The sequence below is a fragment of the Neopsephotus bourkii genome, unplaced genomic scaffold (assembly GCF_033783945.1).
Source record: "Neopsephotus bourkii isolate Nb327-2 ecotype Australia unplaced genomic scaffold, CSIRO-AGI_Nbou_v1 NB_1433, whole genome shotgun sequence".
Taxonomy (NCBI): Eukaryota; Metazoa; Chordata; class Aves; order Psittaciformes; family Psittacidae; genus Neopsephotus; species Neopsephotus bourkii.
The window spans coordinates 4,412,262-4,439,496 of NW_026901910.1; the positions used below are offsets into that span (position 1 = coordinate 4,412,262).

A 27,235-nucleotide genomic window follows, 5' to 3' on the forward strand; every position below is an offset into this window, starting at 1 on the left:
AGCTCGATGGGGGTGACCCCCCCCTGCCCCACAGGGTCCCTGTGCTGCTCCCCTCGAACTGGGATTTGGCTCGGCAGGACCATCTGTTCCTTTCGGCCCGTTGCCATGGCGACGGGGTGGCTTGAGATGGGGTTTCACCATCGGCAGCCGGGGACGATGGGAAAAGTCTTCCTTGTTTTTTTTCCTTCCTGGGCGGAAATGAAGGGGAGAGGGAGGGATCCTCCCCCTTCCTTCCTCCCTCCCTCCCTGCTGGCCTGTCCCCAGGCTCCTCCTGCTCGCCCCCCTTTCCCTTCCTGAGTCTCAATGCATGTGTGCAGCAGCAGGATGGGCTGTGGCTGTGCAGGTGTCTGCTGGGAGGTGTCTTTTGTTCTTCAGCTTCTCCCCCAGCCTTGGTGCAATTCCCATCCATTGCCCATCACTAGGTTTACTAACCCTGGGGAGACGCTGTTGTAGTCCCCTCCACGCTGTGCCTATGTCCCACCGCTTCCCACTTTCTGCCTGGTGGCTTCTCAGGCTGAAGTCACCGGTGTGATGCTGAAGCACACAAGGGCGTTCAGGACATCTGCTGTGGGCGGTTTGGTTTGTGCTCATGCTCAGCCCAGACAGCGGGAGCAAGATTTTGGGTTCCTCCTTGTTGGGCTGTGGTCGGGCCCCTCCTCTCCCGATGCAAAACCTGTGGTTGCATGGGAACACATTGGCTGGTGGGCAAGTGCGGACTGGAAACGGGCTGAGATGTGCTGCTGGCGGTGTAGACAGAGCCTGGCCTCCTGTTCTGCTTGAGCACCATGCAGGGAAGCTGGGCAGAGCCCCTCGCCCTGCCTGTGTGTGTGCAACCCGGAGGAGGCTGCGGCGGTTTGGCTGTTGGTGTTAATGCAAAGAGTCACTTGTCAGACCAAGTTACTCCCAGTCTTTCTCACTAACGAAGCCTGGAACAAAGAGTCAGCCTGGTGAAAATGGTGCACTGCTGTTTGTGTGCGCCTCTGTGTGTGTGTGTGGGTATATTTCAAGTGGAGATGGATTGAAGAAGGAAAGCAAAAGGGGAAACAATAAATAACTGTGCTTATAGACAGCAAGACCTGGGCGAACGCGTGACAGATGAAGATGAAATGAATGCGAAGTGGCAGGTTGACAGAAAGACAGACATGTTTTTGTGCTCGTTTAGCATCCTGGTAGAAACAGCAGATAATTCAGGTTGCAGAGGACCTCGGGAGGTCATCCACCTACCTACTGAAGCAGAGGGGTGTGCTAAACGCCCTCCATCGAGGGCTCAATCCCCCTTCACCTTGCAGCACTCTCACTAGAAGGCTGCTCTGGGTGGCAGGGCTGTGGCAGACAGAAGCCTGGGGCGGTTCCTGTGCACTGATTGCGAACTGATAGTAATGGGCTATGAGCAGTGTGTGCCCTAAGAGAGGCAGGGGGTCAACAGGCAGCGAGTAAAACAGTAGCAAGTGGGGGAAGCCTAAGCACGGAGCTCCTTTGGGTCTGATACTCGCTGGAAAGGCAGTCTGGGGTTTTCGATGATGAGGCTTTTTGTTTGTTTCTACTAAATGGAGGCAAGCGGGATCGATGGAGAGAGTTATCACTGCATACTTTTGTGTTGGAATCCTGCTGTGCTGGCTGCAGTCCCAGCCGGGAGATGTTCCCATCTCCGGCTTTATCCCTGCGCCGGACATGTCTCTTAGACGTGTCTGCTCCCAGGGCAAGAGGAGGCATTTGGGGCCAGGGCTGAGTCTGCTGCTTTGGAGATCAATCTTGCACAGTGAGAGCTGTAGGAAATGGAATATCAGACCTGACCTGAGAGGAGAAACCAGGGGCTCATGCGGCCCTTGTGAGCGCAGAGCTGGCTTAAAGTCACCTTTCTCTTCCCCTTGTATCCCAGATCGGAGTGCAGCAGCACTGAATGTCACCTGTTCCCTTGTGACTAGCGAGTTACAAGTACTCATCCTGCTTCTTGTTTGCAGAGCAAATGCCCTTTTCCTGTTGGCTCTGCCCTCCCTGCAGTGGGGAATCAGCATATTCTGGTCTTGAAGCTTCTCCCAGATTTATGAGCTTGCTCTTCACCTTGAGAGTAAAGGCTCCCTTGCCCTGGGAAAGCTTTGAAACCCAAAACACCAATTGCTGACTTAAGCAAACACCGCTGATCCTCCAGCGAGTGAAATTTATGTCCTTTACCTTTTTAGGACGTGGCTTGTTGTGATTGTGCTGTTGTCCTCCCTGCGTTTCTCTTTTTGCCCCTCCGGAGACGTGAATCCCAAAGGGTTCTGAGCAAAATCAATGCTGTTTGAAAAGAACTCGTCGATAACACTTACGGGAGATATTGCCGGAGACCAACAAAAACCCCACCAAAAAAACCCTCTCTCGGTTTCCTCTCCCCTTGAAAAGCAAGGTTCTCTAATTGGCTTTTAATCTGGAGAAGATGAGAGCTGTTTGCATTGAATTGGTAATAGGGGATAATATCTTACCCTGAGTGATGGGTTATTTGATCTCTGTGCGTCAGAAACCTGAGCATATGTCTGTGAAATCAGGCTGGGGGGGGGATACCAGGGCTGGCTGAGGGCCCAAATAGGAGCACAGCTGCTTTTTTATTTCCAATCATAATTAGAAATAAGATGGGGAACAATCACCTTTTGTCCTGTTGCTCCAGGGTGTCAAATGATACTGGGAACCCTGGGGGAAAGCCTTCAAAGACACTTGCATGGGGCATACAGGTGGTGTTAGCACTACCTAGCCACTTCATGGGGCAAAGCCCAGCCAGTGCTGCAGGCAGCCCCACCTCAGCTTGGCTTTAGTGAGACCTGCAGTCATGGAAGGCTGCAGATACCTGCCTCAGTGTATGCACAGCAAGGAGGGCAGCTCCACTGCCTGCAGCCCTTCAGCACTTGCTTAACTCCAAGCCCATGAGGAGCCCTATGGAGAAGCATCTAGGAGGAGGAAGGTGAAGCCTATACCATCGAGGAGATCTGTGCTATCCTTTTGTGATCAGGTGTTTAACAGGGCTGCAAGAAATGAGTGGGTTTGGTATGGGGACACTGTTTTGACCTTGGCTCCTACCAGTGTCCCACAGTTGTGCCCTAGGACTGGTGCAGCAGCAGCGGCCTCACTGACCTCTACAGCTGCAGGCTCACAGGGCTGGCTGAGCACCTCCTTCTGTGTCTCTAAATGTCATTGTTTGGCCTCTGCTGCTCCCAAAGTGGGCTTTGAAAAGGAGACGAAAGGGGGTAAATGAGTTAGTCCCCAGTTTACCCTCCCAAAGGCATCACAGAGGGTTTTGCAGTGAGATCCAAAGCGAAGATCATTGACGTCATTAGCCGATGGATCGGGCTGTAGTCTGCTCACTCATGCGGTGCAGGGAGGAGCGGAGGGTGCTGGGAGGCATGTGGGACCTAGAGAGCCATGCACTGACAGCCCAGTGAAATGTGCTCTTAAATGCCTCCTGGCTTCAAGCTGACTCAAGCACACATGGGAAGCTTCTTGATGTCGATGACACCGTTCGTTGCTGCCTGGTTCTGTGCGCTTTGGTTTGCGTCTTGCTGCAGCTGCCTTTGGAGCAAAGGAATAGCTGTGGACGTTGCTTGTGGTCTGTGCAGGGTAGTTAATATTTAATCAGAGGTCTGGAGCTCCATTTGTTTGCTTGGCAAAACACAGAAACTGCTTTTTTTCTGTTGTTAGAGCTGGGGCAGGCTTTAGGGAAGGCTCAGGGTCAGCGTTGACTCAATCGATTACTTGAGGATGAAGGCTGACATCGGTCAGTGACAGGTTTCCTAAGCACTTCAGCTCCCAGCAAAGCACCCTGGTATATATCTGCAACGACTGGCACCCGGCGTGCCCTCAGTGTGGATTATTGGTTATAGGAACAGTCCTGCTGGCACATGCTAACAAAGGCTTATCTTTTCATCCTGTTCGTTCTTGGGGTTTTCCTCCAGGTCTTTTCACATGGTTGGATTCTGCTCCTGAGGATGCAGGGAGGAGGTGAGCGGAATATCCTTCCTGAAGCAGGATCTAGCTTTCTTAGGAAGCCGTCCCTCTGGCTTTGTTGGTGTTAGGGATCCAGGCCCTTTACCACTCTTAGTGTAGAAACCCTGCTGCAGACTCCAAAGGGAGAAAGCCCGAGCTTTGATTCTCCCATTAGCAATTCTTGCTGCCTCCAGAAATGTTTCTAACACTTGGACTCCATGGTCAGGCTGTCTGGAGCATTGCATCACTTTTCTTCTTCCGATTCTTTCATGTCGAGCTCAGAGAAGAGAAAAGAAGTGCACAGGCTTTTAAGAGGGCTGTTGCCAACCTGGAAGATGGTGGTTGTAACATTCATAGAGCAGTATCTAGTAATGCTCTTTGTCCCAAGCCCTGAACCCAGTGCAGTAGCAGAGGCTGCTCTGCAGCATCCTGCCTCCTCTGGTCCCTGTGGAGTTTTTATAGCCCTTTTTGTCCTTTCTTTTGGGAAAGACACTGGCACACCAGCCTTAGGAATCTGCTGAGCCCCTCTTCACATCAAAGTACATGGTATCTTTCCAGAGAGATAGGAGTGAATCCTGCCTGTACACAAAGCCAGCCAGACCACCAGCACTGTGGTAGCAGAGAGCTCAGTCCCTGCTTGATGGATCCTGTCCCTCTGCAGAGCACAGCTCCCACTTTGCTCCAACTGTTGCTTTGGGACTGCTGTAGGAACCTAGCAATATGTGGGGTGTCCTTTGCAGTGCCTGGTGTCTGGATTATCCCTTGAGACTAAGCACTGGGATGGCCAGGACTTAGCCAGCTGGTGTTTTCATTGTGTGGGAGGGCACGGTTTATTTGTGCGGCGGCCCAAGCACCAGCATGTCAGCTCTGTTGCCTGATGGCCAGAACACCACGCCTGCTAAAACACAGCGATTGTATTAGGTCATGGAGTCCATCAGTTCACCTCCAGGGGCCAGTGCCTTGTCAGGTCTTGTTTCTGAGGGTTTTGTGTGCTGGCCTCTCGGTGGACAGTTATGCAAAGGATGGAGACCTTGTTTCTGCCCCTGTTAATCAAAACACTCCCTGCTGGGGCTGGCTGAAGCATAGTTAGCTTTATGAGCCTTTCCAGCCTCACCTTGCACTGCCACATTCATCAGTGTAGAGGGGATGCTCAGCACAGGATCCAGCCCACAGCCCTTTCTGCACAAGCCCAAGGGGATGCAAGGGTTGCAGGATGGGGTTAATGCTCTGCCAAGGCATCCTTTGTTCTGGGCAGGCTGTTGAGGTTTGGAAATGGAGTGCTAAGAAGTGAACACCGCAAACTAGATACGTCTGCACTTTCTGATGCTGATTTTCAGTTTCAACAGCTGTTCCAGTTGGAACAGATGAACGTGCACTCCGGCTTAGTAGGAGTCAATTAAAAATAAACCGAGAGAGAAGGACTGGTGCTGGAGCCCAGCGTCGCTCGTCGGACATGAAAGTTGCATCCTTTCAAGCCTGGATTTTCACTCCAATTTGCCACAGGCAGCAGGATCTAACTCGGAGCTTTCATTAGCATAGAAATGCTGTTGGTTGCTCTGAATTCCTGGCCCCATCGCTTTGTTCGTGCTCATGGCAGGAGCAGTGATCAAGCCACCTCCCCGCAGATCTCCCCTCCCCCTGCACACCCGGGTCCGGTGCACATTCCAGGCTGGGAATGGCTGGTCCAGCACTCCCTTTCCCTTCCTTCCTTTCCCTTCCCTTCTCTTCCTTTCCTTTCCTTTGTGATGGACAGGTCGTTGCATCATCACACTGTCAGTGCAACAAATACGTCTGCCTCTGTCTCATAGACTGGCTGTTCAGGAGGGCAGTAGGGGGTGGGAAAGAGAAGAGGTCAAGCATCATTTTACAAAGGCTGGATTGAGCGTTGGGCCAGAACGCATCATCTTTAAGTGATGAGTCAGAAATGTGATCCCCAGGCAGCATCAGTTTTCACAGAGGGGTGTTTTGCAAACAGAGAAGAAAAAAGACAAGTGCTTTGCTTAGAAATGTGGGCAAGAACTAGGCTCATACTGCCAAGGAGGCTTTGGAGGAGGAGGTGGGTTCAGCTGATGTTCCCCTTGTAGCTTGTGATTTGGGCTGCCCGTGTTAAGACCTGTTAAGGAGGCCAGCACTTTGTAAGAACAGGCTCACATGAAATTGGGTCTCCAGCTTGGAAGAGCCAATTAGAAAACCTTTCTTTTCTCCCTTTAGCCAACTGAGGCCAAGGTCCCCTGAGCAAGTGTTTTGAGCAGTTGTTGGGTACGTTGCTGAATGATCAGCAGCAGGAGCTGTGTTTCCCATGAGGGGCTGCTTGTGCAAGCAGGGTTTCTACTCCTCTCATCTTTCTGCCACTGCAGCTGTAGGAGCCAGTTCAGTAGCTTGGCATTGTGTTCTGGAGATGCTGAGGTGCTTCACAGAGTGGGGGCAGAGCCTCCTTCTGCCCTTCCCTGCTTCCCTCAATCCCTCCTTGTGCCTTCCATCATTCTTAGTATTGTGTTTGCGTGATGGGAAGAGAAAACACAAGTGTGGGAAATGAAATACATGGAATCAGTCCATGCAGACAGAGCATAGCGGCATCCCGGCATGGTGGCATCCCAACACTCTGTCTGGTTGTGCACAGGATGAGGATAAGAGCAGCAATGACTGTGCAGAAGCTAAGCCATCGCCTCCCTTTCAGCTGCTTGTGCTCTCTGGGGGTAATTCCCAGCACAGTGTTTCCTTGGGGACAGAAGCAGAGGACAATCCAAGTGACCTGGCTGGCGTCTGCACTGCAGGAGTTACTCTCCGTTCGTCTTTAGAGTGATGATTATGGGGTTGATTATGAAAGCTGAAGTCTCCTGAGTGCGTCTGGCAGCAGCCTATGTGGTACTTTCAGTCGCTGGGAGGCCTTGCACCCTGCTTGCACTTCTGCTCCTGTTAATGCATTATTTAACATTGCTATGGGCAGAATCCCGCAGTCCCAAGGGATGCCAGAACATGCTGATGAATCCTCTGGCTTCATCCCCTGGCATTATCAATGAAAAAGCCATTTGTCCTCAATGTGTACACTGAAAATCTGTCGGTTCATCTTTTTTTTCTTCATCACCTTCAGTGCACGAAGGCCTGGGACTCTATTTGAAATCTATTTGAACAATGGTTCAGGGGTTTCACAGTGTCTTGGTGAGGTTTCGCAGCCTGTGTATTCAGTCAGCGACTTCACTGCCTCCCTCAAGATCCTTTGCTCTATTTCTACCTCTTTGTGAAAAACAAAGGCAAAGGATCAAGCTCAGTTTTCAAACAAGCACACTGCATACTTGGGCCCGATCCTTCCTTGGCAGGCTCTTTGCTGAGTTGTGACTAGAAACTCCCATCGTGGTGCTTCCAGTTGCTGCGTGCCTCTGCATCCGTGTGCAAGTGCAGATGTTCCAAGGCAGGGGAAGTTTCTGCAGTGAGATGAACCTGCTCAGCTCTCCCCTTCCCACACACTTGGCTCCCTGTGCGCCGTTGCAGAGCTTCGCTGCTCTACATTTGTCAGGATGCTCTTGCTGGCAGCAGAGAACAATGCTGCTGTGTGCAGAGGTGCCGGGAGGGCAGAGTAAGAGCCGATGCGGTGAGTGGTAGGAAAGGAAAAGAGAAAGTGCAAGTCAGGTGCATTTGTGCGTGGTCCTGAGCCTGGCACTCTGCTTCCCTTCCTCCTGGGAAGGCAAAGCTGAGAGACAGAGGGGGAGCTTCGCAGCCAGCTCTGTGCTGCTGCCCTTGACACGCAAGAGGGAAATCACTGTGCTGGCAGGGACCCCAAGGCAAGCAGTTCCAGCACAGCTTGCCTCCCCTGCACGCCATCCCCCAGGAGAAGGCACGGATGCTGCCAGCAGGCCCTGGCACCATGGCTATGCTGAGTGCTTCCAGAGTGAGCCTCGGGCTTTCCTTGGTGCAATACAGCCCTGGCTGGATGTGTGCTGGAGCTGGTTGTCAGTGGGGGCTAAGTCACCAGGGCACCCTGCGCAGCATCTGCATCCCAACAGGATAGTGTGGGCTTAATAATACAGTACTTAATAAAGTACGGATGAAGGTGCTGTGCCTTCTGCTGTGTTCCAGCCCACGGCAGCTCCTGCACAAATGAGGTCAGGCCAGGAAGCCCCATCCCTGCTCTCCTCCTGCTCTGCCCAGCTGCTCTGCGCTGAGCTGTGTCTCCAGGATTTCTCATTTATGGGCTGGGTTTCTCTTTTGGCTGCTTTGTTTGCTGGGGAATAAATGACACAATCAGCCGGGCTGATCTTATGTGCTGGGAGGGAGGAGAGGATTGATCCAGATCTTCATTGCTGCTGCAATCAGCTTTAGGTGTTCCCAGCATCAGGGTCTGTAGAGGTCATCCTTGGTAGGGAGCCCGAGACCCTGCTCTGCCTGCAGGGAGGGGAGTTTTAGTGTGAGCACGACCAACCCCAGTGTCATGATATTGCTTCCCCAGTCTTACAGCCCTATTTCTCCCCACTGCAGTGCACATCGCCGTGGGCAGGCACAAACCGCCCCGTGACTTCTTCCCCTCCTTTCTCTTTGTGCTGGCTTGCTCCTTGTCCCATAGTTCTGGGTGACCCTCCTTCCTCGCAGCTCCTGGCACGCTGCCTCTCCCCGTATCTCACACCTAGTGCTCCTATTTGCTCAGTTGTGCTATGGTTGGAGGGTAAAGTACAGGGAGCAAGCACACCGCCTGCCCGCCTGTGTCTGCCGTACATGACAACCTGCTGCGGTAGCCATAGCCCAGTGTGGGATAGAGAAGGTGGGTAGGGAGCGAGCGTGGGAGAAAAGGGCCTGTGTATAAAATATTCCAAGTGGGGAAAATTGGCATGTTTGTTAATGCTGTAAAGGAGGCAGCCTTTTCTCAAGCCCTAGGGCAGATAAGTAGGCAATAAAGGAGAGAAAAACCACTAGAAATGAGATCCGCCAAGCTGACGGCCCAAGCAAGCTGAAACTTGCCAGGTGAGGAGGCTTGTTCCAGAGTGGGAAGGGGCAGATTCCCAGTCAGGACTGGCTCTGTGCAGTCCCTTTCTCATGGTAATGGAGCCCAAGGTTTCCAGGAAAAGCTGGGCTCCCTGGAAGGGAATTCTGCCCCCAACCCTTAACCTGGACTTGAGGCTGCTCCAAGCTTGAGGAAGGCTGTGAACCCCGTTTGAAATGCAAGCCCAACCCAATGTCTTTCTCTGCAAGTCACAGTTCACAGGGCTTATCTGGGTCCTGTCTGAAGCCACGCTGGGGCTAATTTACAATGACAGTATAAAAGCAGGCTCAGTCTAGCAGCACGCCAGGACCTTTCACTTGTGCTCAACTATGGAGAGCCCACCAGAATAGGAATGAGAAAAGGAGCCTTTCTGGTGGGTCCTGCTGTGACAGCTGGGGTTTGCCTCTGCAGAAGACTCATGCTAAGTAGCACCCCACAACCAGGCTCTGCTGGTCCTTCCCCTATATCATAAGCAGTATTCACAACTGCCCTCAATTCTCACACCAGAGCAGCTGTATTTAGCCTTCCACCCTTATTTAGGCTGGAACTGGGGAGGGCCATGGCTTTCCTGCACTAAGCCACCCCGTGTCACTGAGGCTGGAAGCCAGAGTACATTCCTCAACAAGCCAGCACAGACCCCCTCTGTCGACACGCGCACCTCTCCCTGCTTTGCACATAGGTCCCAAGTGACAGGGACTGATTCCATGGCCCTTCTGCTTTCCCGTTGACGTTCCTAACTACAGCTGCATTTGCGGGGCAAGTCGGAGCAGGCAGCCCAGTTTCTTGTTGGACAGGCTTTGTGCTCTGGGAGCAATGGGGAGCTTGGCTGCAGGCTTCACCTGGGATGGGAGTTGCATGGTTGTGGCCTGGGAGAGAGAGAAGGGGATGTGTTGTAACCTGCTGCCCATTGCTCCCCTTCTCCCCGGTTCCCTCGCAGGGTTTTGAACTTTGGAAATGTCCCTGCAAAAAAAAAAGAGGTGTGAAATGGTGCCAAACGGAAGGAAAGGCGGAAAAAGGGGAATAGCAGGAGCAGGTGATTCTGTCTTATGGGAGTAAACTTGCTGGAGCGTGAGCACTCAGCACCTGTTGAGGCTCTATGGTTGGAGGCATAGGGATGCAGCCATCCCCCATGAGCTGATGCTTCAGGCTCTGGAATTAGTTTGTAGCCTCCTGTCCTCTTGGGTAGCTCAGGCAGGGCCATAGCAATCCACTATCCTTTTGTCTTTCTGTTTCAACCCCCTTCCTACGTGCCTGCAGAATGCCTCTGCCCAGACACAACAGATGCTGAAGGGCAAGACTGGAACTACTCTAGATGCAATCTCCATTTTGCTCAAGGATCATTAATTACCTTGATGATTAAATACAATTAAAGATCCGTAAGACCTTTCTGATATCAGAGCCTTTAGCAAGGGCAGCTTTTAGGAACCTTCCCCAACAGTAAAACAAAAGAAGGAGATAGACCAGTAAATCAGGGAATCCCAATTAAAATCCATGCTTAGCTCATTAACCTAATTACACATTGTGTCGGAGGGAGAAGAGAGGCAGCAGTGGGGGCAGGCTAGTTCCCCGTGTGCTAGCCGTACGAGGTTGTTTGTATTAGATCTCTATTGTCTCTCTGCCTGAGAAAATGGCATTTGTGGGGGATTTGTAGCTGGGCTGCGGAAGTTGAAAAGCCTTTGTGCCAAGCCCTGCAAGGAGGAGTGCATCCATGGGAATAGAGCATGGATTCCTCTTCCCAAAGCGTGCTTTCTGCACACGCACTGCTCTGTACCCCGCTATTAGATGGCTCCCCCAGTGCTAGGCAGGAACAACCCACACCCAATACACCTCATCCCTTCCCCTTGGAAAGGGACCAGTGGAAGGAGGGGTGAACAGGGTGGTAATGGACTTGAGGAAGAGAGGGGGTGGCTGAGGAAGGGGGAAAGGGAAGGGGTCGATGCTGAGCATGGATGCTTCAGCTGAGGCAGGCTCCTTTGCTGCAGTGGAGGCTGAAGCACATCAGCCCTCCGTGACTTGCGGCTTGCTCTGCAGGGAGCTGCCTGCTGTAGTTATCTGCTTCGGCACCAGACATCCCTGGCTCTTCCCTCCTTCCCCTTTTTCACAGCAGGACATCAGGTTGCATGAAAGCCTCCCTTTCACCCACCCTAAGGGCCAGGATCCTGCTCTCAAAGCAGTGTATGCCCCCCCTACGTACTCCCATCAGTTACTGGAGAGGGAAGAGGGAGATGCGGTGTCTTGGGAGCACGTCTGTCCCACTGAGCAAGGGAAGAGGACGGGAACGTTTGCAGGCTCTGTCCCTGCAGGTGACTCATGGAGCTGTGGTTTTTCCACCCCAAAGTCGGAGGGCTGGATCCCGCAGCTGCGTTGAGCGTGTTTCACTGCCTACGTGTCTGTGTTCAAAGGGATGGGGAGGAGGGGGCAGGCTCCGGCTTGTCCTACCCATAACCAGTCGAATTTGGGGAAGCAAGTCAGAGCTCGAAGAGGTCAGGGTGCGGCTTCCCACATGACAGGGCCATACTGGAGACCCCGAGTCCTGTGGGACCAAGCCGTGACTTTCCTAGTACGGAGGGAGAAGGGAAGGAGGCAAGGAGCCAAGAAGACGTGCTGCCCTCAGCAAAGCAGCTCCATGTGGGGTCTATGCAGCTGAGCCATTGCCAAGCCGGGACGGGATGGGTTTACTCTGGGGAACATCACTGTATTCCATGGATCTGCAGGGGTTAAGCAGCCCTCCTTGGGAAGGAGGCAAGGGAAGAGCAAAGAGGGGGGTTAGGCACGTGCAGGAGTGCCATAGAGGCACAGCACAGCTTGCCAAGCAATATGTCATGTATGGGATTTTTGAGCCTCTGGTGGGGAGTGCTGCCATAGCCGCCGGTGACTTCACACAGGGACAGGGCAACCCAGCAGGCAAACGGCCATCCCTGCTTTGGGAAGAGCTGCTGTTCAGCACTGGCTCCCATCTTAATCTCTTGGGAAAGAGCTGTTCCTTCCCTTCCCTCTGCCTACATATAAACACACCCAAACACCATTTTCTTTCACATGGGTATGCTGTGGGCATTGGGGAAGATGGCAGGGATACGAGGGGACCAGAAGCCATGGGTAACTATTGGGAATTGGATAGGGCTAGGTAGAATTGGGACAGATGGACTGAGATAGGCAGATGGAGCCTAGCGGTGCAAGCAACCTGCTGGGTGGGTGAGATAGGATCATGACAGTGAATCCCCTTGCACAGCTCAGTCCTACGTTCCTCCTGTAGTCCCAAGCTTGAGCCATGGTGAGAGTGGTAGACCTGGCACCACTTTGCTTGAGGACATTGTCTATGTGAACTGTTTCTGGGGGTGACACATCCTGGAATATATACACTGACCTCCTGAAGCTCTAGGGCTCTGAGAGAGTGGGATCTACTCTCTGCAATGGCAGGGATGGAAAAGCAACAGCTTCAAACCCTCGTGAAGTCATGGTTCCTGGGATTTTGCAGGGCGTGTTGTAATCCGGATGGGAGGTTTGCAGCTGCAGTGCTCTGGGATCACAGGCATTGCCCCAAACCAAACAATGGACTCGAGGGTGCAGGAAAGAAGTTATCCCCATTGCTATCAAAGTGTAGGCCAGGGCTCACAGAAGAATTTAATCTAGCTAAAGATCAGCAGGCAGCCTTCCTGAGACATCCCAGCCCCACTGGGACAGCAGGGCTTGCTTTACACATTGACCATTCTTTGGTTGGTGCTCTGCTTACAGGTAATTAAAATGGCTTAACCCTGCAGCCCAAACAGCTGCCTGCAGATAACTTGTCTTTATGCCCAAGGGACCCTTACCTCATTGTCTGCTCCAGAGAACCCCTTAACTGCAAGGCATGTTTGGAGGATACAAGGATTTCATTACATAGTGAGAGAGTGAAGGCAAAAACTCAAATACCTTTTCCAGGATCAGGGCAGTGGAAAGAAAGGGCAGGAGAGAAGAGAAAAAACAGGTCCAAGGGATGTGAATGAGCAGAGGATTTGTAGATCCTACAGTAGGAGTATTCACATTCAGGCCAAGCATATCAGGAGTATTCCCAGAGCAAACAATGCAATTACTTTGGATTCACACTACGCCAGTCGGTTGTCAGGCCTGAGGTTCAGACTCCCAAAGGGTCCTGTGCAGACTTGCATGTAAGCTGTTATGCTTTCCCAAGGGATACGGAACCTCAGAGGGAAAATGCCACATGCACTTTTCTGAGGACAGCTGTAAACTTCCCCTTCCTCTTGGGCTTCCTGTTGCTTCCCTGTCTGAGTCCTTCCCTTGAGGAGATCCATAGCAAAAGCTCCCAGTCCTTTTCTTAGTGCTTGTTGAGTGCTGTATAGCCCAGAGGGTTGAAAATAGCCCTGGGGATAAGACTGGGCTGCCCTTTCAGATCGCCTTCAGCTCTGCAAAGAGGCAGTTGTTTTCCATGTGAGGGGTGTTATTTGTTTCTGATGGCATCTCTGCTGAGGAAGGTGTGTCTCTCCCCTAAATGAAGTCTCTTCATTTCCCTTTGGGGCACATCATTCTTATCCTCTTGTGCTGTTTCCTCCGTCTCTGCCCATGTGTTTTGCTGGGTCTGGGCACAGGGTGACTTCGGATGCAGAACCCACCACCCATTCTTGCTTGGGCAATTCCAGTGTGGACCGATGTGCTCGCCACGCTATTGATCTGTTGAGAGCTCAAATCCAAAGACCTGTTCCTTCTGGCTGTTGGATTTGGTGCTGTGACAGCATCAGAAACAGTCAGTTCTCAAGTCTGGTGCCTTTCCAGGACTGGGAAGGAACTTAGCTTTTGGTTTAATTAATGATCCTTTCATTTCATCCAACTGGTGGGTAACTGGCAAGGCACCAGTCTGTGCCTTGCAGCAGTATTCCCCTTGCTTAAACCAACTGTGCTGCTTAGCACAAGTAGAGGCTTTTACTAGAATGACTGTGCCGTTTTCCAGTACCTGAGCTTACATTTAATGAGCAAGTTAAGCTATTTCTGCGTGGCACTGTGCTGTGCCAGGAGGACACGTCCTGCTCTGCTCCGTCTTCACGCAAGGTGACAACATGCCTTAAAACTGATGTGTTTCTGCCCACCTTTGCCTCCTCTCAGAGTCTCTGCAGACAAGCACAGCCCCTGAAACCTCTACCTTTAACTGGATTGACCCTTTGAACCCTCTAACCCCCACACTAATAGGAGTTCATGACATTTATCTACATACTTAACCTTTCTTTTCCCCTGCCCACACTGAAGTATCTGGGTACCTTGGGTACCTTACTGCCAGTATTGGTTTGTGGCATCCAGGTGACATCAACTCTTTTTGCAGGAAGGGAGAATTAATGTTCAAACAAGTTAAGGAGCTTCCTTTAATCTCTTTTCCCTGGTTTCTTTATTTTCTCCTTGTTGCATTCATTTAATACCCATGTGGATAATTCTGGAAGTCTTTCTCCAGTTCTATTCTGGTCATTTTTTACTGAACTGGAGATGGGACTTTTTGTCCTCTTTTCTTTTGGTCTTAGCTATTTATATCCTTCCATCCATCTTCTTACGTAGTCAAGCGTCCAGATGTGTTGTATCTGTCACCTTGGTGCTTAAGCAACAAGTAAAGATGTTTCTTAACAGATGTTAGCTCAAGCCATGCCTGCTCTGGAGCAGGGGTGGCAAACAAGTGACAGTCTGTGAGCAATTCAAGTCCAGCTGCCATGCCCGGAGGTGCTGAAGCACCAAGGGGAGCCCTGGCCAGGCTTGTCCTATCCTTCTGTGGAGCATCAGGACACCAGGGGAGGTGTGGATTCATTCTGCATAGCTCCTCCTTCCCTTGTGTGATGGTTATCAGCGGTTCTAGGACCACGCATGGTAGGTCAGGAAACTCCATCACATCTGACCTACAAGTCTCCTTGCTTCTGCTTACAACACTTTGTCTCCAGAGCCATTTTCCCCATTGTGATGGGGATTTGGGCTGCTCTTGTGTGGTGCTGTGGTATTGGGGAGCATCTGACCTCAGTAGAGTTTGGCTTTTTTAGGTACAGTGGTCCACAAGAGCTGTGTCCGTATCGTCACGTCTGCTGAAAAACGCAATAGTCTGGTTTGTGTTCTCTCTCCTGCTTTCCTCCCCACCCCAATCTGAAAAGAACACGAGTTCTCTTAAATAGCCTCCCATGTAGTTGTTAGCAAGTGGGAAGACACAAACAGCAGACGGAGGAGGAGGTGGGCACAGCAGGCAGGTGGAGGGTGGGAGCAAATCCGTCTGTCAGGAAGGAAGAAGGAATGGAATCCAGAGGGACACACATTGGAACAGGGCACCCTGTGGAGCGGGGCTGTGCGATCCCATCCTGTGCTGTGTGGATTGTCCCAAGTCCTCAGATGGCTCCTAACCCAAGGACAGGGTGGGATGAGACTCTTACAGTATGAATCCAGATGGATTGGAGCTGAGAGTGAGCTGTGGAAAGGAAGGTGGGGAGATCTGCAGGCAGGCGGGAGGTGCTTTCTCTTTGGGTGTGAGAGCTGTTGGAAAGGTCCCTTGTGGAGATGGCTAAAACACAGAAGGGGCTTGCAAGTGGGGATCCTTCTGCTTTTGAAACGAACTGGCATTTGAAAATGTCCATGGAAATGAAATTTCAAAGGGAAACTTTGGCCTGGCTTGCTCCAAAATGTGCCATTGCATTGCAACCAAAGCATTTCATTCTGGTTGTGGTTCTGATCAGTGTTTTACCATATTCCATTTGAAAGGGAGGAGAGTCCAAAAGGATAAGTTGTTCTACAATGAGTTTAATAAGACTTAAAATGAGAAAACCTTTTTTTTTGACAATGGGAAAAGCTAAAACCACAAAAAAAGGAAACATTCAGTTGCAAGGTTGGCCATTGCAACCTTATCAAAAGGCTTTTTATTTATTTAATTGAATTTTGCCAAAATCAGCACGTTCCAGAGGACAGTTTTGGCTTGGACTAAATGGCACTTTCCATCAGAAAAAACATGCCGTGGTGGCAGATTTTCCACTAGATCTAGTGCTTTTTTCCACATGCTCTCCATTTTTGTGGCAACTTCGTCAGCCCCCGGTTTCAGCTAGGACGAAGCACACAAGGAACCCCAAGAGAGCAGTTGACCTCCTGGTCTTTGAAGACCACAATGATTCACTGGAGCTCTCCCAGTGGCATAGAGGAAAATACATCTGCCCCGCTGAGCAGCCTGCTGTTCCTGTCCACATAGCCAGCCTTTGGACCATGGCTTAATGCTCTGTAAGGAGACAGGGAGCCTAGTGCTGATGCTGTTTCAAGAGAAGTCAATAAAATAGCTATGAAAGTCAAAGAAATGTGGCAATTAAGGCCAAGCGAGCTATTTAACCCTCGGTCTATGGGGCTGGTTTCTCCAGTGTGAGGCTGAAAATGGAATGTTGACTTTCAGCTTGCTCCATCCTGTCTACTGTTAATAGATGTTTGTGGGGAACTGATTGCTTTTTGGTTCTGGCTTGTTTCTCATGAATCTAGAGTTAGGGAACAGTTAGGTTTAGATCCTACTATTGGGATTCAGACCTGCAGCTCCCATCACAGTTGTTGGTATCCCAGCCTTCCTACTCAGGCATCCCCAGATGGGGGGAAAAGTGAAACGTGCAGAGAGAGACCCCCAAAACCAGCCCAAACAGCGGAAACCTGATATAGATGCTGATGCATCCATCAGAGTCTGGGTGCTGCCTAGCAGAAATGTCTCACAGGATGTGTATGAAGGGACATCTCTATACCTGGACATAGGAGGCCCAATGAGTCACTCAGCACAGCTTGTCATTCCTCCTCCTGAGTGACATTTGTCATCGAATTCCCCGTAGTGTTATATCACAACCCACCTCCTCCCTGGGGCTACCTGGAAGCACAAAGCTGTCTTGTTTGAGGAGGGGATAATAAGGCACCAAGAAGCCCTCATTAACTCAAAGTCCCCAGTTACCCCTGCTTGTCCCACCAGAAAGACCAAGCCTTGCTCCCATTGGGGTATCCAAAGGGAAATGCAGTGTGGTCCCTATTTTGTAAGCTCTCTGCAGGACAAATCATCTTCTTCCTGCAGAAGTCCCTTTGAACTCCTCTTCCTCCCAACTTGCCCTCTGCTCTGGGCTACCTGCTAAATGTCTTCACAGTGCAGTGAGCTCTTGCTGACTGCCCTCACCTTTCTGTGCAGGTAAGAGGGGATAAAACTGTGTTGGTCTCCCTTGCCATCCCCAGAAGAGCAAAGCCTCTGCCCCATGTACCCCAGAGCAGTGTATCAGGCAGGAGCATGACCCCCTGTGGGAGGCCTCCTCGCTGCCTTCCTCCCCCCGTTTTGATGCTCATCACTGGGGCCAGACCAGGCTGCCTTTAATGGGTGGTCTTGTCACTTGTTTACAGTTCTGAGCCTTACAAGCTCAGCAGGCTCCTCTAAGCCTGTGCAGGCGTTCTGAAGCTCAGCAATCATTCCCCAGACAGCCTGGATGGAGGCTGTGACCTTAATAGATAGAGTGATGCATCTCCATCCTGCACAGAGCCTGTATCTCTGCCAGCCGCCCTCCACTCAACCCCACCATCTGCTGCGAGGTCTGGAGTCAACGGGACTCCCATGCACCCAAATCTGTCCTGTTCACGTGTCTCTTCTCACTGATGTGGCATAGCTGCTGAGCTGTATGTAGCGGGCTGTGCCAGGTCTAAACCTGGGCTAGGAGCATCACAGCAGCCACGAGATGAGGCAAACCTGCAGTGCTCCTTGGGGCGGTGGGGAATGGAATTGTGGAGCTGGCTTTGCTCAGAGGTTGAACGGGACACTCACCATCAGCCTCGATGTCTCTCGTAGTTCCTGGTGTGTTCTTACACAAAATGACATAGATTTGGTTGCAGCCAGTTTGCTCCTTGAGAAAAACATGAGCCGCATTTTGGGAGCCTTTAGTCTAGCTGTTGATGTGGATAATGTTTAAGTTTTGCTCCCAGGCGCTGTCAACAGAGTTAAGTTTTCCACTTCATCTCCCTGTGCCTTGGTTGGTTTCCTCAGCCATAAAAATGAGGGTGACCTCTTCTGTTTGCATGAGTGGTGGGTGGGGCTGTGAGGCCTCACCACAAATGCCTCCATACCTGCTTCCTTAGGTGAGAATTGTCACCATAATATGCAGATACCCACATCTAAATCGAGCCATTCAAGTGGGATTGCCAGTGCTTGCCTGGGTGGCCTTGGGCACATCTCTTTGTCATTCAGCACCTCTGATTTCCCCATCCCTGAAAGCAGGGGTAATGATACTTTCCTGCCTCTCAGGGTGCTGGAAGATTAATTAGTTACTGTTTGAAAAGCCTTTGAAGATGCAAAGCTTTTCATAAAGATGCAGAATTATGCCTACAGATGGGGCCCAGGAAGGACTAAAGGCTGGTGTCTGTCCCTCTGCACTGTGGAGATCGTAGATCTGGGAAGAGGTTACATTAGTTCCCTGCACAAGGACTTGGTGATAAGAAAGCTAAGCAGCAGCAGGCTGGAAATAAGGCAGGGCACTGAGATAGGGTTTATATGTACACACTGTTCTTGACAGCTTGTTATTCATGGGCAGGAGGCCTTAAACAGGTCAGACAAAGTCGGGAGGTCTGAGTCTTTCACTTTTGCTAGGACAAGATCATCATAGAAATACAGAATGGTTTGGGGTTCGAAGGGACCATAAAGATCATCTTGTTCCAGACCCCCTGCTATGGGCAGGACACCTTCCACCCATTAACAGAGAGGCAGTCAGCTGGCAAAGGGCATGTCCATTGCATCTGTTTAGTGCCATGTTTGCATTTATGTTGTTTGCAAAGCTTTTGCCTAGTTGTCAGCTCTGATGGGTCATGAGCCGCCAGAACATGGATCACATTCTTCTGGTCACATAAAAATAGTGTTGTTTCTGTCCCCAGACAGATTACAGTAGAACAGAGCACGGCATTCCCACTTGCAGGAGTAGGAAACATTTGCCTTTAACTTACGGAGCTAGTGCAATATCTGCAATACATTATATACTAAAAGGATAATGGGAAGAAAGACAAGAGGAAAGCGAGACCACAGTCACAAAGCCATGACTGGTTAGCATGCATTTAAACTATAGGAAAGTGGGACTTTTGATCTTCTTCACAGAAATTGCAGGTCTGGTCGACACCAGCATGGTTTGGCAGGCAGGGGTGCATTTTTCACCATGTCTTGGACAGAAGACCAGAGGGTTTGTGTCCTTTGGTAATTTCCCATGACCTGGCATCTCCCCCTCTGATAAAAGAGGCCTGATTTGAGCGAGGGCAGAGAGAACCAGGGCCTGGTGGGGGCAGCCAGTTTAGGGCTGCCAGCGATTAACCCTGGCGCTGAAGTCATGCCTGAGTCAGCAGAGTTTCGGCTTTGTCGCGTTCCCATTGTGGAGGCGAGTGAGTCACGACCGGCCGAGCCCTGAGCGCTCCCCGGCTTCCTGCTCTGAGCTGTCAGCCCAGGGAGGGAAGGAAGGATCTGATATTCATTCCCTCTTTCTGTGCCATCGAGTTTATTTCTGTTTGTGTTGCATCTCTTCAGTCTCGAGTTCCTCCCTTTCGGAAATGAGATGCTCTATGGGTTACTATCTTGATCCCCTCTTCACAGCTCTTCATTAAATCCCTCCTCCTTAGCACCTGGAGAGCTCTAATAGAGAGAATATTTAGCCCTGGACCAGGACTCCTTGAACGACATCCAAGGCAACAAGGAAGTCCAAGAAGGAGGCAGGGCAGAGAAAATACTCATGTACATTTGGGGACTGAGCCCATCAAGATAAGGTCTCAGGACAGTCTCAGCTTAATTAGCTTACCCCTGCTTAATGCTTCAGCATTCCCCCTCCTCCACACTTGATTTTCCAGCTGTGCTGTTTTTTTCTGCCTTTGCTTCCCCACCCAACCACCAAATAAGCATTGGCTCTGACTGTGGTCCTCTTTCCCAGTCTTCCCCCTTGTTTACAGCTCAGAGTTGGTAAGCACAAGAAGACTCTGGCTTTTTCCTTTGTGGCAGGCAATAAGATGGCTCATGAGAGAAGGGTCTGTGATTTCTTTGTTCTTTGCCCACCCTTGTATTTTCATGGCCCACTGCCTGCTTTTCCTAGTGGAGAATTATGATCCTGGGCATATTCACTGATGGCCTTCCAAAGGGAATAGTGGCTAGGGATGAGAAGATGCAAGTGATGTTGGAGAGACACAAAAGGGGTAGGAACTGCTGTAAAATGGAAGGAGGGCAAGTCAAAGAAACAAGCATTGTAGACCAAGTTGTGAGGCAATCCTCTCCTGGCTCACTGAGACAGGTAGTGGGGGAAGAGGGAGCTGTGAGTTAGCTATAGCAAGTTACACAAGGCCACAGGGGAAAGGAGATGACGGTCTTGTGAAGCCAGGCACTGGACAGGTATGAGTAAGAGCTCGCAGTGGGAAAAGAGCTGACGGGAAAGGCAGCACGGATGGGAAAGTGGTCCCAGTGCTGGTGCACGTCAGACGGAGGCTGGGGGCAGCCGGGTTCGCTGCTCAGGTGTGTGGGAACTGGCAGCTCTTGCCCAAGGATTAGCCGACATGCTTGCGGGGCGGGCCGGGCAGCGGAGCCGGCTCCTCCGTGGTGACTGAGGAGCCTTTGTGCTTTGTTGCTGAGCATGGGGTTTCACAGCTTTATTGCAGGAAGGCCTTTCCCAGTGCTATGTCAGCTCTTTCAGCAGCTCTGCCAGCCCTCCTGCGTTTGCCATGGGGCATGTTCCCCTCCTTGACTTGGGGGGGGGGAAGCAAAGCAGCTGTGTGAAAGCCAGGAGAGGTACGGCATGGAGTGAAAGCCAGGCATCATTGTTCTGTTCCCACTCCTCTGGTTGGCAGCCCTTTTCCTAGAGACCTAGAAGGTTGGCTACAACTGAGAGCGTTCGCAAAGCAGAAGCACAGACAGCAAGAGCTAATGGTCCAGCCTGGTGTTCATCTCTGCTTTCCACTGTCTGTTTGATCTGTGGCCAGGCTTACCCTGGCGTCTGCTTTTCTTTCATCTATTTCTGTGGAGAACGCCTGGGACAAACATGGCCTCGGTGTTATTTGGGGCCTTTTGTGTGAATCCCAGTGGTGGCTCAATGAATAGACCTTCCACACCTTAACAGAGAGCAATTGGAGCATCAATGGATCAGGCCCTTTGGGGAAGATCTTTTATTGAAGAGGATCCTGAGGCTACTTTGTGCTCCATTTATCCTAAGAGGAAATACTGCATAGGCAGAAGGCAACCCTGCTTTACCCCAAAGGCATCTCCACTGCCCTGTCCCAGCAGACAGCCAGCGAAAAGACCTCACTCAATACAAGCCATTGACTGGACCTCAGACAATAGCATTGCTGCTGTTGCTACTATCTGCTGGTCCTGAATATGAACCAGTGACCTAGAGTAAAAGACCTTGTGTTTCCCATTTGCAAGCCAAAGCCAAGCCCGTTGGTTCTTTTTTGAGAGGGATTTGGATGAAAGCCAGGCGGGCCAGTGTGCACACTGCCATTTCCCATTCAGCTCCCATAAACCTCTCAGCCTGGGGAAGGGATGCTTGGGCTTGCAGTTTCTGTTGGTGTGCCCGCACCCGATCACAGTGTTATCTCAGGCCTTTCACTTTCATGTGCAGCCATGTCACCTGGAGCTATAATCTTGCCACATCTTTTGCATTCATCTTCTTTCTAAGGCCCTTGTGTTGGAAACTCAGTCTTCCTCTTCTAATCCCTTTGGTGTTCAAGGTCCACAGTGAGTGGGGCAGAACTGAGTCAGTGCATGACAGTGAGACCTCCAGTGAAAGTCTGCTGCTGCAGGAAGTGCATGTTGGTGAATCACTGGAGACCACTCCTTCGTTGCAGTCGGCTGCAAGCATTGACTAAGCAGGGTGAGGCAAGCACTGTGCTCTTTTGGAAGAGCAGCAGAGTGCTGATTTGAATGCCTGGCAATCAATACAAAGTCTCTCTGGCAAGAGGACAGGTATTAACCCCAACATCTTGGCGCAGCACCAGCTCAAACCTTTGCTTCTAGCCACCTGAAATTCCCCTGCTGGGATTCAGGATCTGCTTTCCCATTTCCCACCCTGCCTAACACACCTGTGGCATTCCTCTGGGCTGTTGGAATCCGGTTGTGTTCTGCTCCACAAGGGTTGTGTTTCAGACCTTGGTTTCCACGTAAGAATAAGGAAGACTTGGAAGGTGAATTCAGAAATGCCAACAAATGTTTTTTGTAAGGTCCAGCTACCTTGACCTTCAGTTTAGTTATATAAGTGATGCAAAGAATATCAGTACTGATTCCTCTGACTTTTGCATCAGCCCTGATATTGCCACACTGAAGGGTGGCTCATCACGCTTGCTGCCAAGGGCTGTTTCAATGCCCTTGGGGTGAGATGAGTATCAGGGAACAGGAGGGAGAGAAATTGGTGAGAGGCTCAGCCGAGGCAAGGTTGTGCAAAGCAGCGTGGAGTTCACATGGTTCTTAACAAAGAGGCATTGATTGGAGGCTCGCTGTTGTGACAGAGCTCACCAGGGCCTGGGGATCATTTCCAGAGCTTTCTATATGGGGGAGCAAGAACCAGATTTACAAGTGTGGGAGCCTTGATGTAATAACAGCAGCTTGCGGGCTTTTAGGAGAAAGGGTTTTCAGGTTCAAGAGCCACAAGCTGCCACTTCATCTGCTCCCTCCCCAGCGCCCCTCACACCCAAGGAGTCCAGACCTCCCTTCCCAACCCGCTGCCTGTGCTGCAGGGCACCTTGAGTTCTGCATGGTGCCCCCAAGGCCTTGTGTGACCCAGTAAATATCTGGGTTTGGGATCGTGGGGAAAGGCATCAGCGCAAACCACTTCAGAGGCCAAGGTGGAGGAGTAGGATCTCAGAGGTCTCCACTAATGAGGTCTTGGCACCAACATGTCTTTGGCACTCAGCTGGGCCTTTTTTATTGCTTTTGGTCCTGAACAAAAGCTTAACACCAAGAAACTAACGAGTAAAACACACCTCGGCAAGCTTCAACCTATACACCTAATGCTTCCATGCGTGCTGGCTGCCCCTGGGAGGTATCGGAGCGCATTGGTGGGCACTGGGAGATCTGGCATAGGCACCCCAAATGGCAGGATGTATCCAAGCCTTTTCCCAACCACACAGATCCTTCAGCAAAGAAGCAGCAAGGCGAACCCCCAGCGCTGCGCATCCACACACAAATCCTGCTTTATATGTTCAAGGCTCTCCAGAGGTTGATTAGTGATTTTCTTTTCTCCTCCTCTCCCGGCCTTGCACGCTCATTACCATCAATTATCTATGCGTTTGCCCTGATGAATTATTGAGTGTGTAACGGGGCGAGGGAAGACCTGCCATCCCAGCTCAGTCACCTTGCAAACAACTGCTCCCCAGAGCATGACGGCCGCTAGTTTGCCCTCTGGCTTCTGCTTGAGGATGGGAGCGTGGAAGGCTGATCCAGCAACTTGCAAAACCCCTTTACTCCATGTCCCCCTCCCTCATCGCTGCTGTTGAGGTGCAGGTGTTGTTGCCCTGGTATGGAGCACAACAATGGGTGAGCTGTTTTCCTGAGAGAGGCTTCGAGGAGCACAACAGAAAGGGTTCACCCTCTCTTGCAAAAGAGCCGTGGGTTATTCAGTCACCTGGAAAGGAAACACGATTTCCGCACGGTGTTTGGGGTTTTTTGGGGGGTATTTTTTGTTTGGTTTGTTTTGTTCTCGTGCTGTTTTTATTCTCCCCTGTTTTCCCCCGAAGCCTTTAGAAAGTTTGGAATGTGTTTTTGTTAAAGCTGCTACATGTAGGAGCCTGAATCCCAGCTTTGGCAGCGTGGTGTTGCTGGCAGGCAGTCCTGAACTGGCACCGGCTTTTTCCCTAGCCAGAAGTTTGCTACACCTGGGCAGAGGGTTCTGCAAGGACCCTTCTGGGGTTGGGTTTGTCATCACCAAAGTCTGCTTTTCCTCTAGTTCCTGTCCAAGCAGTCTGCACTGATGCATGGACCCCATGGCGGTGGTAGGGTAGAAGGGGGAGAGCAGGAGTAGGAATTGTTTCCACTGCTCAAAGTCAAGAAAAATCACTTGATTTTTAAAAGGATCGTTCATTAATTTGCAGGGAAGTCATAGCTTGAAGAAAGGACATAGCAAGGATAAGTGAGGGACTGGATTGATCTCTCTCTTGTGATGTATATCGCATTCTCCGCCAGGTTGGCTGGCAATACCCTTATTTAAGAGGCATGTCTTAGGTACCCATCCTTGGGCAGCGGTAGCCTGCATCCTGGCATAGCCTTCTGCATGCACAGCCCTTGTTAGAGAGAGACCAGCCTGCTGCCCTGCATGGGAGCTCTGGGGAGATGCTGGTGGCTTTCCATCCATCCTCTTTGGGGTTCGGCTCATCCCTCGCTTTTCTGGCAAGGGAGGAGGCACCGGGCCACGACTTCCTGCTGTCGTGAATGGGGCCTCTTTTATTGGGATGTGGAAAGCTGGGTTCAAAGGGAAGCGCTGGGGCCTGTGGGGGGTCAGGCAGCTTGTGTGGGAGCGCAGCCAGCTGCGCCATCGCCCCAGCCGTGGGCAGGTCCTGCTCCAGGGCATGGGCCCTTCATGAAAGAGGTGGGGACCGGTGCTGATGAATCCGCTCTGCTCCAGCCTTGGGAGAAAGAGGGAGTGCTGAGCACACCTACAGCATGAGATGGGCGGCAGGTTGTTCCCAGGGCCTTGGCTACGTGATTGCTTTTGCTCTCCGGCAAGCTCCCACACGCTTTGTGAAGCTCTGAAGGCTTCCGAGCCAGACTGCTTGGCAAATGGTGTGGGCAGTTCTGCAAGAGACTCTCACCTGCAGGGTAGAAGGAGCAGCACATGTTGGAGGCATCTCCCCTCTCGCCATCCATCTCCCTCTTGTCCCAGCATAGCGTTATCTACATCCAGCGCCCTCATTCCATCAGGAAGGCTGATGTGTGTTGAGGTCCCACAGCTCATGGGCTGGTCTGGTGTTGGAATAGTCTTCATGCATGCAGGCACATGAGGGCACCAGCGCTTTGCTGTGGCTGTAAGCAGCTCTGAAAGGCATTCCTGAGCACCCAGCTGCGATGCTAGGGTGTGGGGCAAACCAGCACTTGACTCAGGGAAGGGGGCAAGTTCACACAAAGCTCTAGAGACTTGAGTTTCGGTCTTAACTGCTGATGACTGTGGTCAGCTGATGGCGTCTCATGGCCGGGATGGATTGTTGAGGCTTGTCCTCGGGGTCATAGGCTTGGCGTGGTGGGAAGGAGAAGGGGAGAAAGAAGAGGCTTAGAGATGAGATGTGGGGACTGAGGTGAGGTGGAGGGCTGCAGGCATGGTGTGAGAGGGCAACATGGGAGCATGCTGAGGGGCTGGTAGAGGTGATGCTTGTGGGTGAGGCTTTTGTATGCCTGCTGTTGTGTGCGGGTGAAGGTGCAGGAGGGAGACCTTGCTCAGGTTCCTGTGTACATCACCCTGTACATCCCCCAGGAGTCTGGGGGGGATAAGACTGAGGAATTCATCTTGGGCTTACATGAGGAACCTGTTTGTCCCCTGGAAAAACAGAGCATTCTGAAACGCTCTGTCCCCTCAGTTAGGAGATGCTGCCCTGTTTCTCTCGCCATAGGTTTTTTCTTTGCCCAGACTTTGTCTCTTTCATTACCCTTTCATGTTCCTCCCTCTTTGTACATCTTTCTGTTTTTATTACCCCTTTCTTTTCCTTTACTCTCAGTCTCCCAGAATACATCCAGTTTCAGATCCTGCCAGAAGCAATGAGCAAAACCCGCTTTTCTTGTTCTTACCACCTTGCTTCTGTATTGCATTTATCATATAAATACTGGCTGTATAATTACCAGAGCGTTATCTCTAAACATACAGATTAGGGAAAGACACAGTGGCAGTCAAAGATGAATTTCAGGGTCAGTCTGGTGGGAGACCTTGCACTCCAGCTGTTAGGGGAGGGATCAGCTGAGGCAGAATAGCAGTCATGAACACCAGCCACCACTTTGCCCAAGCACCTTTCATCTTTCCTCCACAGGATGAAGGTGGAAGGTTCCTAAATGCAGCCACTTCTGGGGTTAATAAAAGGCCACAGATTATGCAGTTAGATCATGCAAGGTGTATGGGCCCTGCTGTAAGTCTGTTCTTAGATGGGAACTATTGCCACTCTGAAATCAGGGCTGAGTCTTAGCAGCGCACTTAATTACGGATGCATTTGCAATAGGATTAAATGGATGTCTGAGTGTGTGTTAGCATATGTTAGGATATGCCGTGCTGATAAAGATCAGTGCTTTCATGAGCCTCCAGATACACAGGCTCTGCATGTTTACAGCAACTGATCAAGTGTCGTCCAGATTTGAAGACAAAAGGAAGGAAAGTATTACTGATCCAACCTCATGCCTTTTGGTGACCATGAACCCCAGCATTAGGGCTGGTTGTAGTGAAGTGTAAACAGCGATTGTGGAAAGGAAGGCGTTTATGAGCAGGAATGAAGCTGCGGGAGATGGAGGTGGATGCAGGTAGTTGCAGAAGATAAGGGTGCTTGTAGCCATAGACTGGCCTCATATCAGCCATGCCAAGAAGCAGACAAATGAATAAATGAAGGAATTCATGGGTGTGATGTCCATGAACTGTTCTTTTGCTCACTTTCTCTGAAAAGCATGGGTATATTCATGTCTTCCCATTCTATTGCAGGGCTGCAAGCTCAGACTGTCTTAGTCAATGACACAGTCTCGGGGTTTATCGGAACAGACGTGGTCCTGCACTGCAGCTTCACCAATCCACTCCCCAATGTGAAGATCACGCAAGTGACGTGGCAGAAAGCCACCAATGGCACCAAGCAGAATGTGGCCATCTACAACCCTGCCATGGGGGTCTCCATCCTCTCGCCCTACAAAGAGCGGGTGACGTTCCGGAATCCATCCTTTAAAGATGGCACCATTCAGCTCTCCCGGCTAGAGCTGGACGATGAGGGAGTTTACATCTGTGAGTTTGCTACCTTCCCAGCTGGCAACCGGGAAAGTCAGCTCAACCTCACTGTGCTGGGTAAGAGTCCTGTGAGCCATTGCCTCCAGTTAAACAGATCTGAGACTCATTTCCTGGGAGCTTAGGGCAAAGGTGAATCTTGGGTGTGAATTGCACCTATAATGATCTCTCAGGTCGACTGTAAAGAGGCAAAGAGCAGGGAACTCAGGTGGTTCACTGAGCTCTCAAAGGAATGCCTCTTCCTCTTTCCAGGCCTCAGTTCCCCTGCCTCTTAAATGCAGGAGCAGTAACAGTGACCTGTGTCCCTAAGGGAGTGGTGAGCTGTAGTGAGCCGGTGGCTGTCAAGCGAACAGAGAAGAGACAACAGAAAGATCCTGTGCACAAATAGAGCTTGTCCATGGAG

At 51.1% G+C, this 27,235-nt stretch overlaps 1 protein-coding gene across 6 annotated transcripts in view; it reads left to right on the forward strand.

Moving 5' to 3' along the window:
* Positions 1-27,235, forward strand: part of NECTIN1 (nectin cell adhesion molecule 1) — a 115,758-nt gene that overhangs the window by 39,951 nt on the left and 48,572 nt on the right. For 5 of the 6 annotated variants that reach the window (XR_009727723.1, XM_061368539.1, XM_061368538.1 and 2 more), the window contains one exon: positions 26,542-26,892. Coding sequence is in view for 5 of the 6 variants with exons in the window: in XM_061368539.1 (XP_061224523.1) it covers positions 26,542-26,892 (351 nt within the window). In the remaining variant the exon portion in view is untranslated. Of the gene's footprint in view, positions 1-26,519; positions 26,893-27,235 lie in introns of those variants that run through there. The other variant, XM_061368542.1, reaches the window with a different exon arrangement.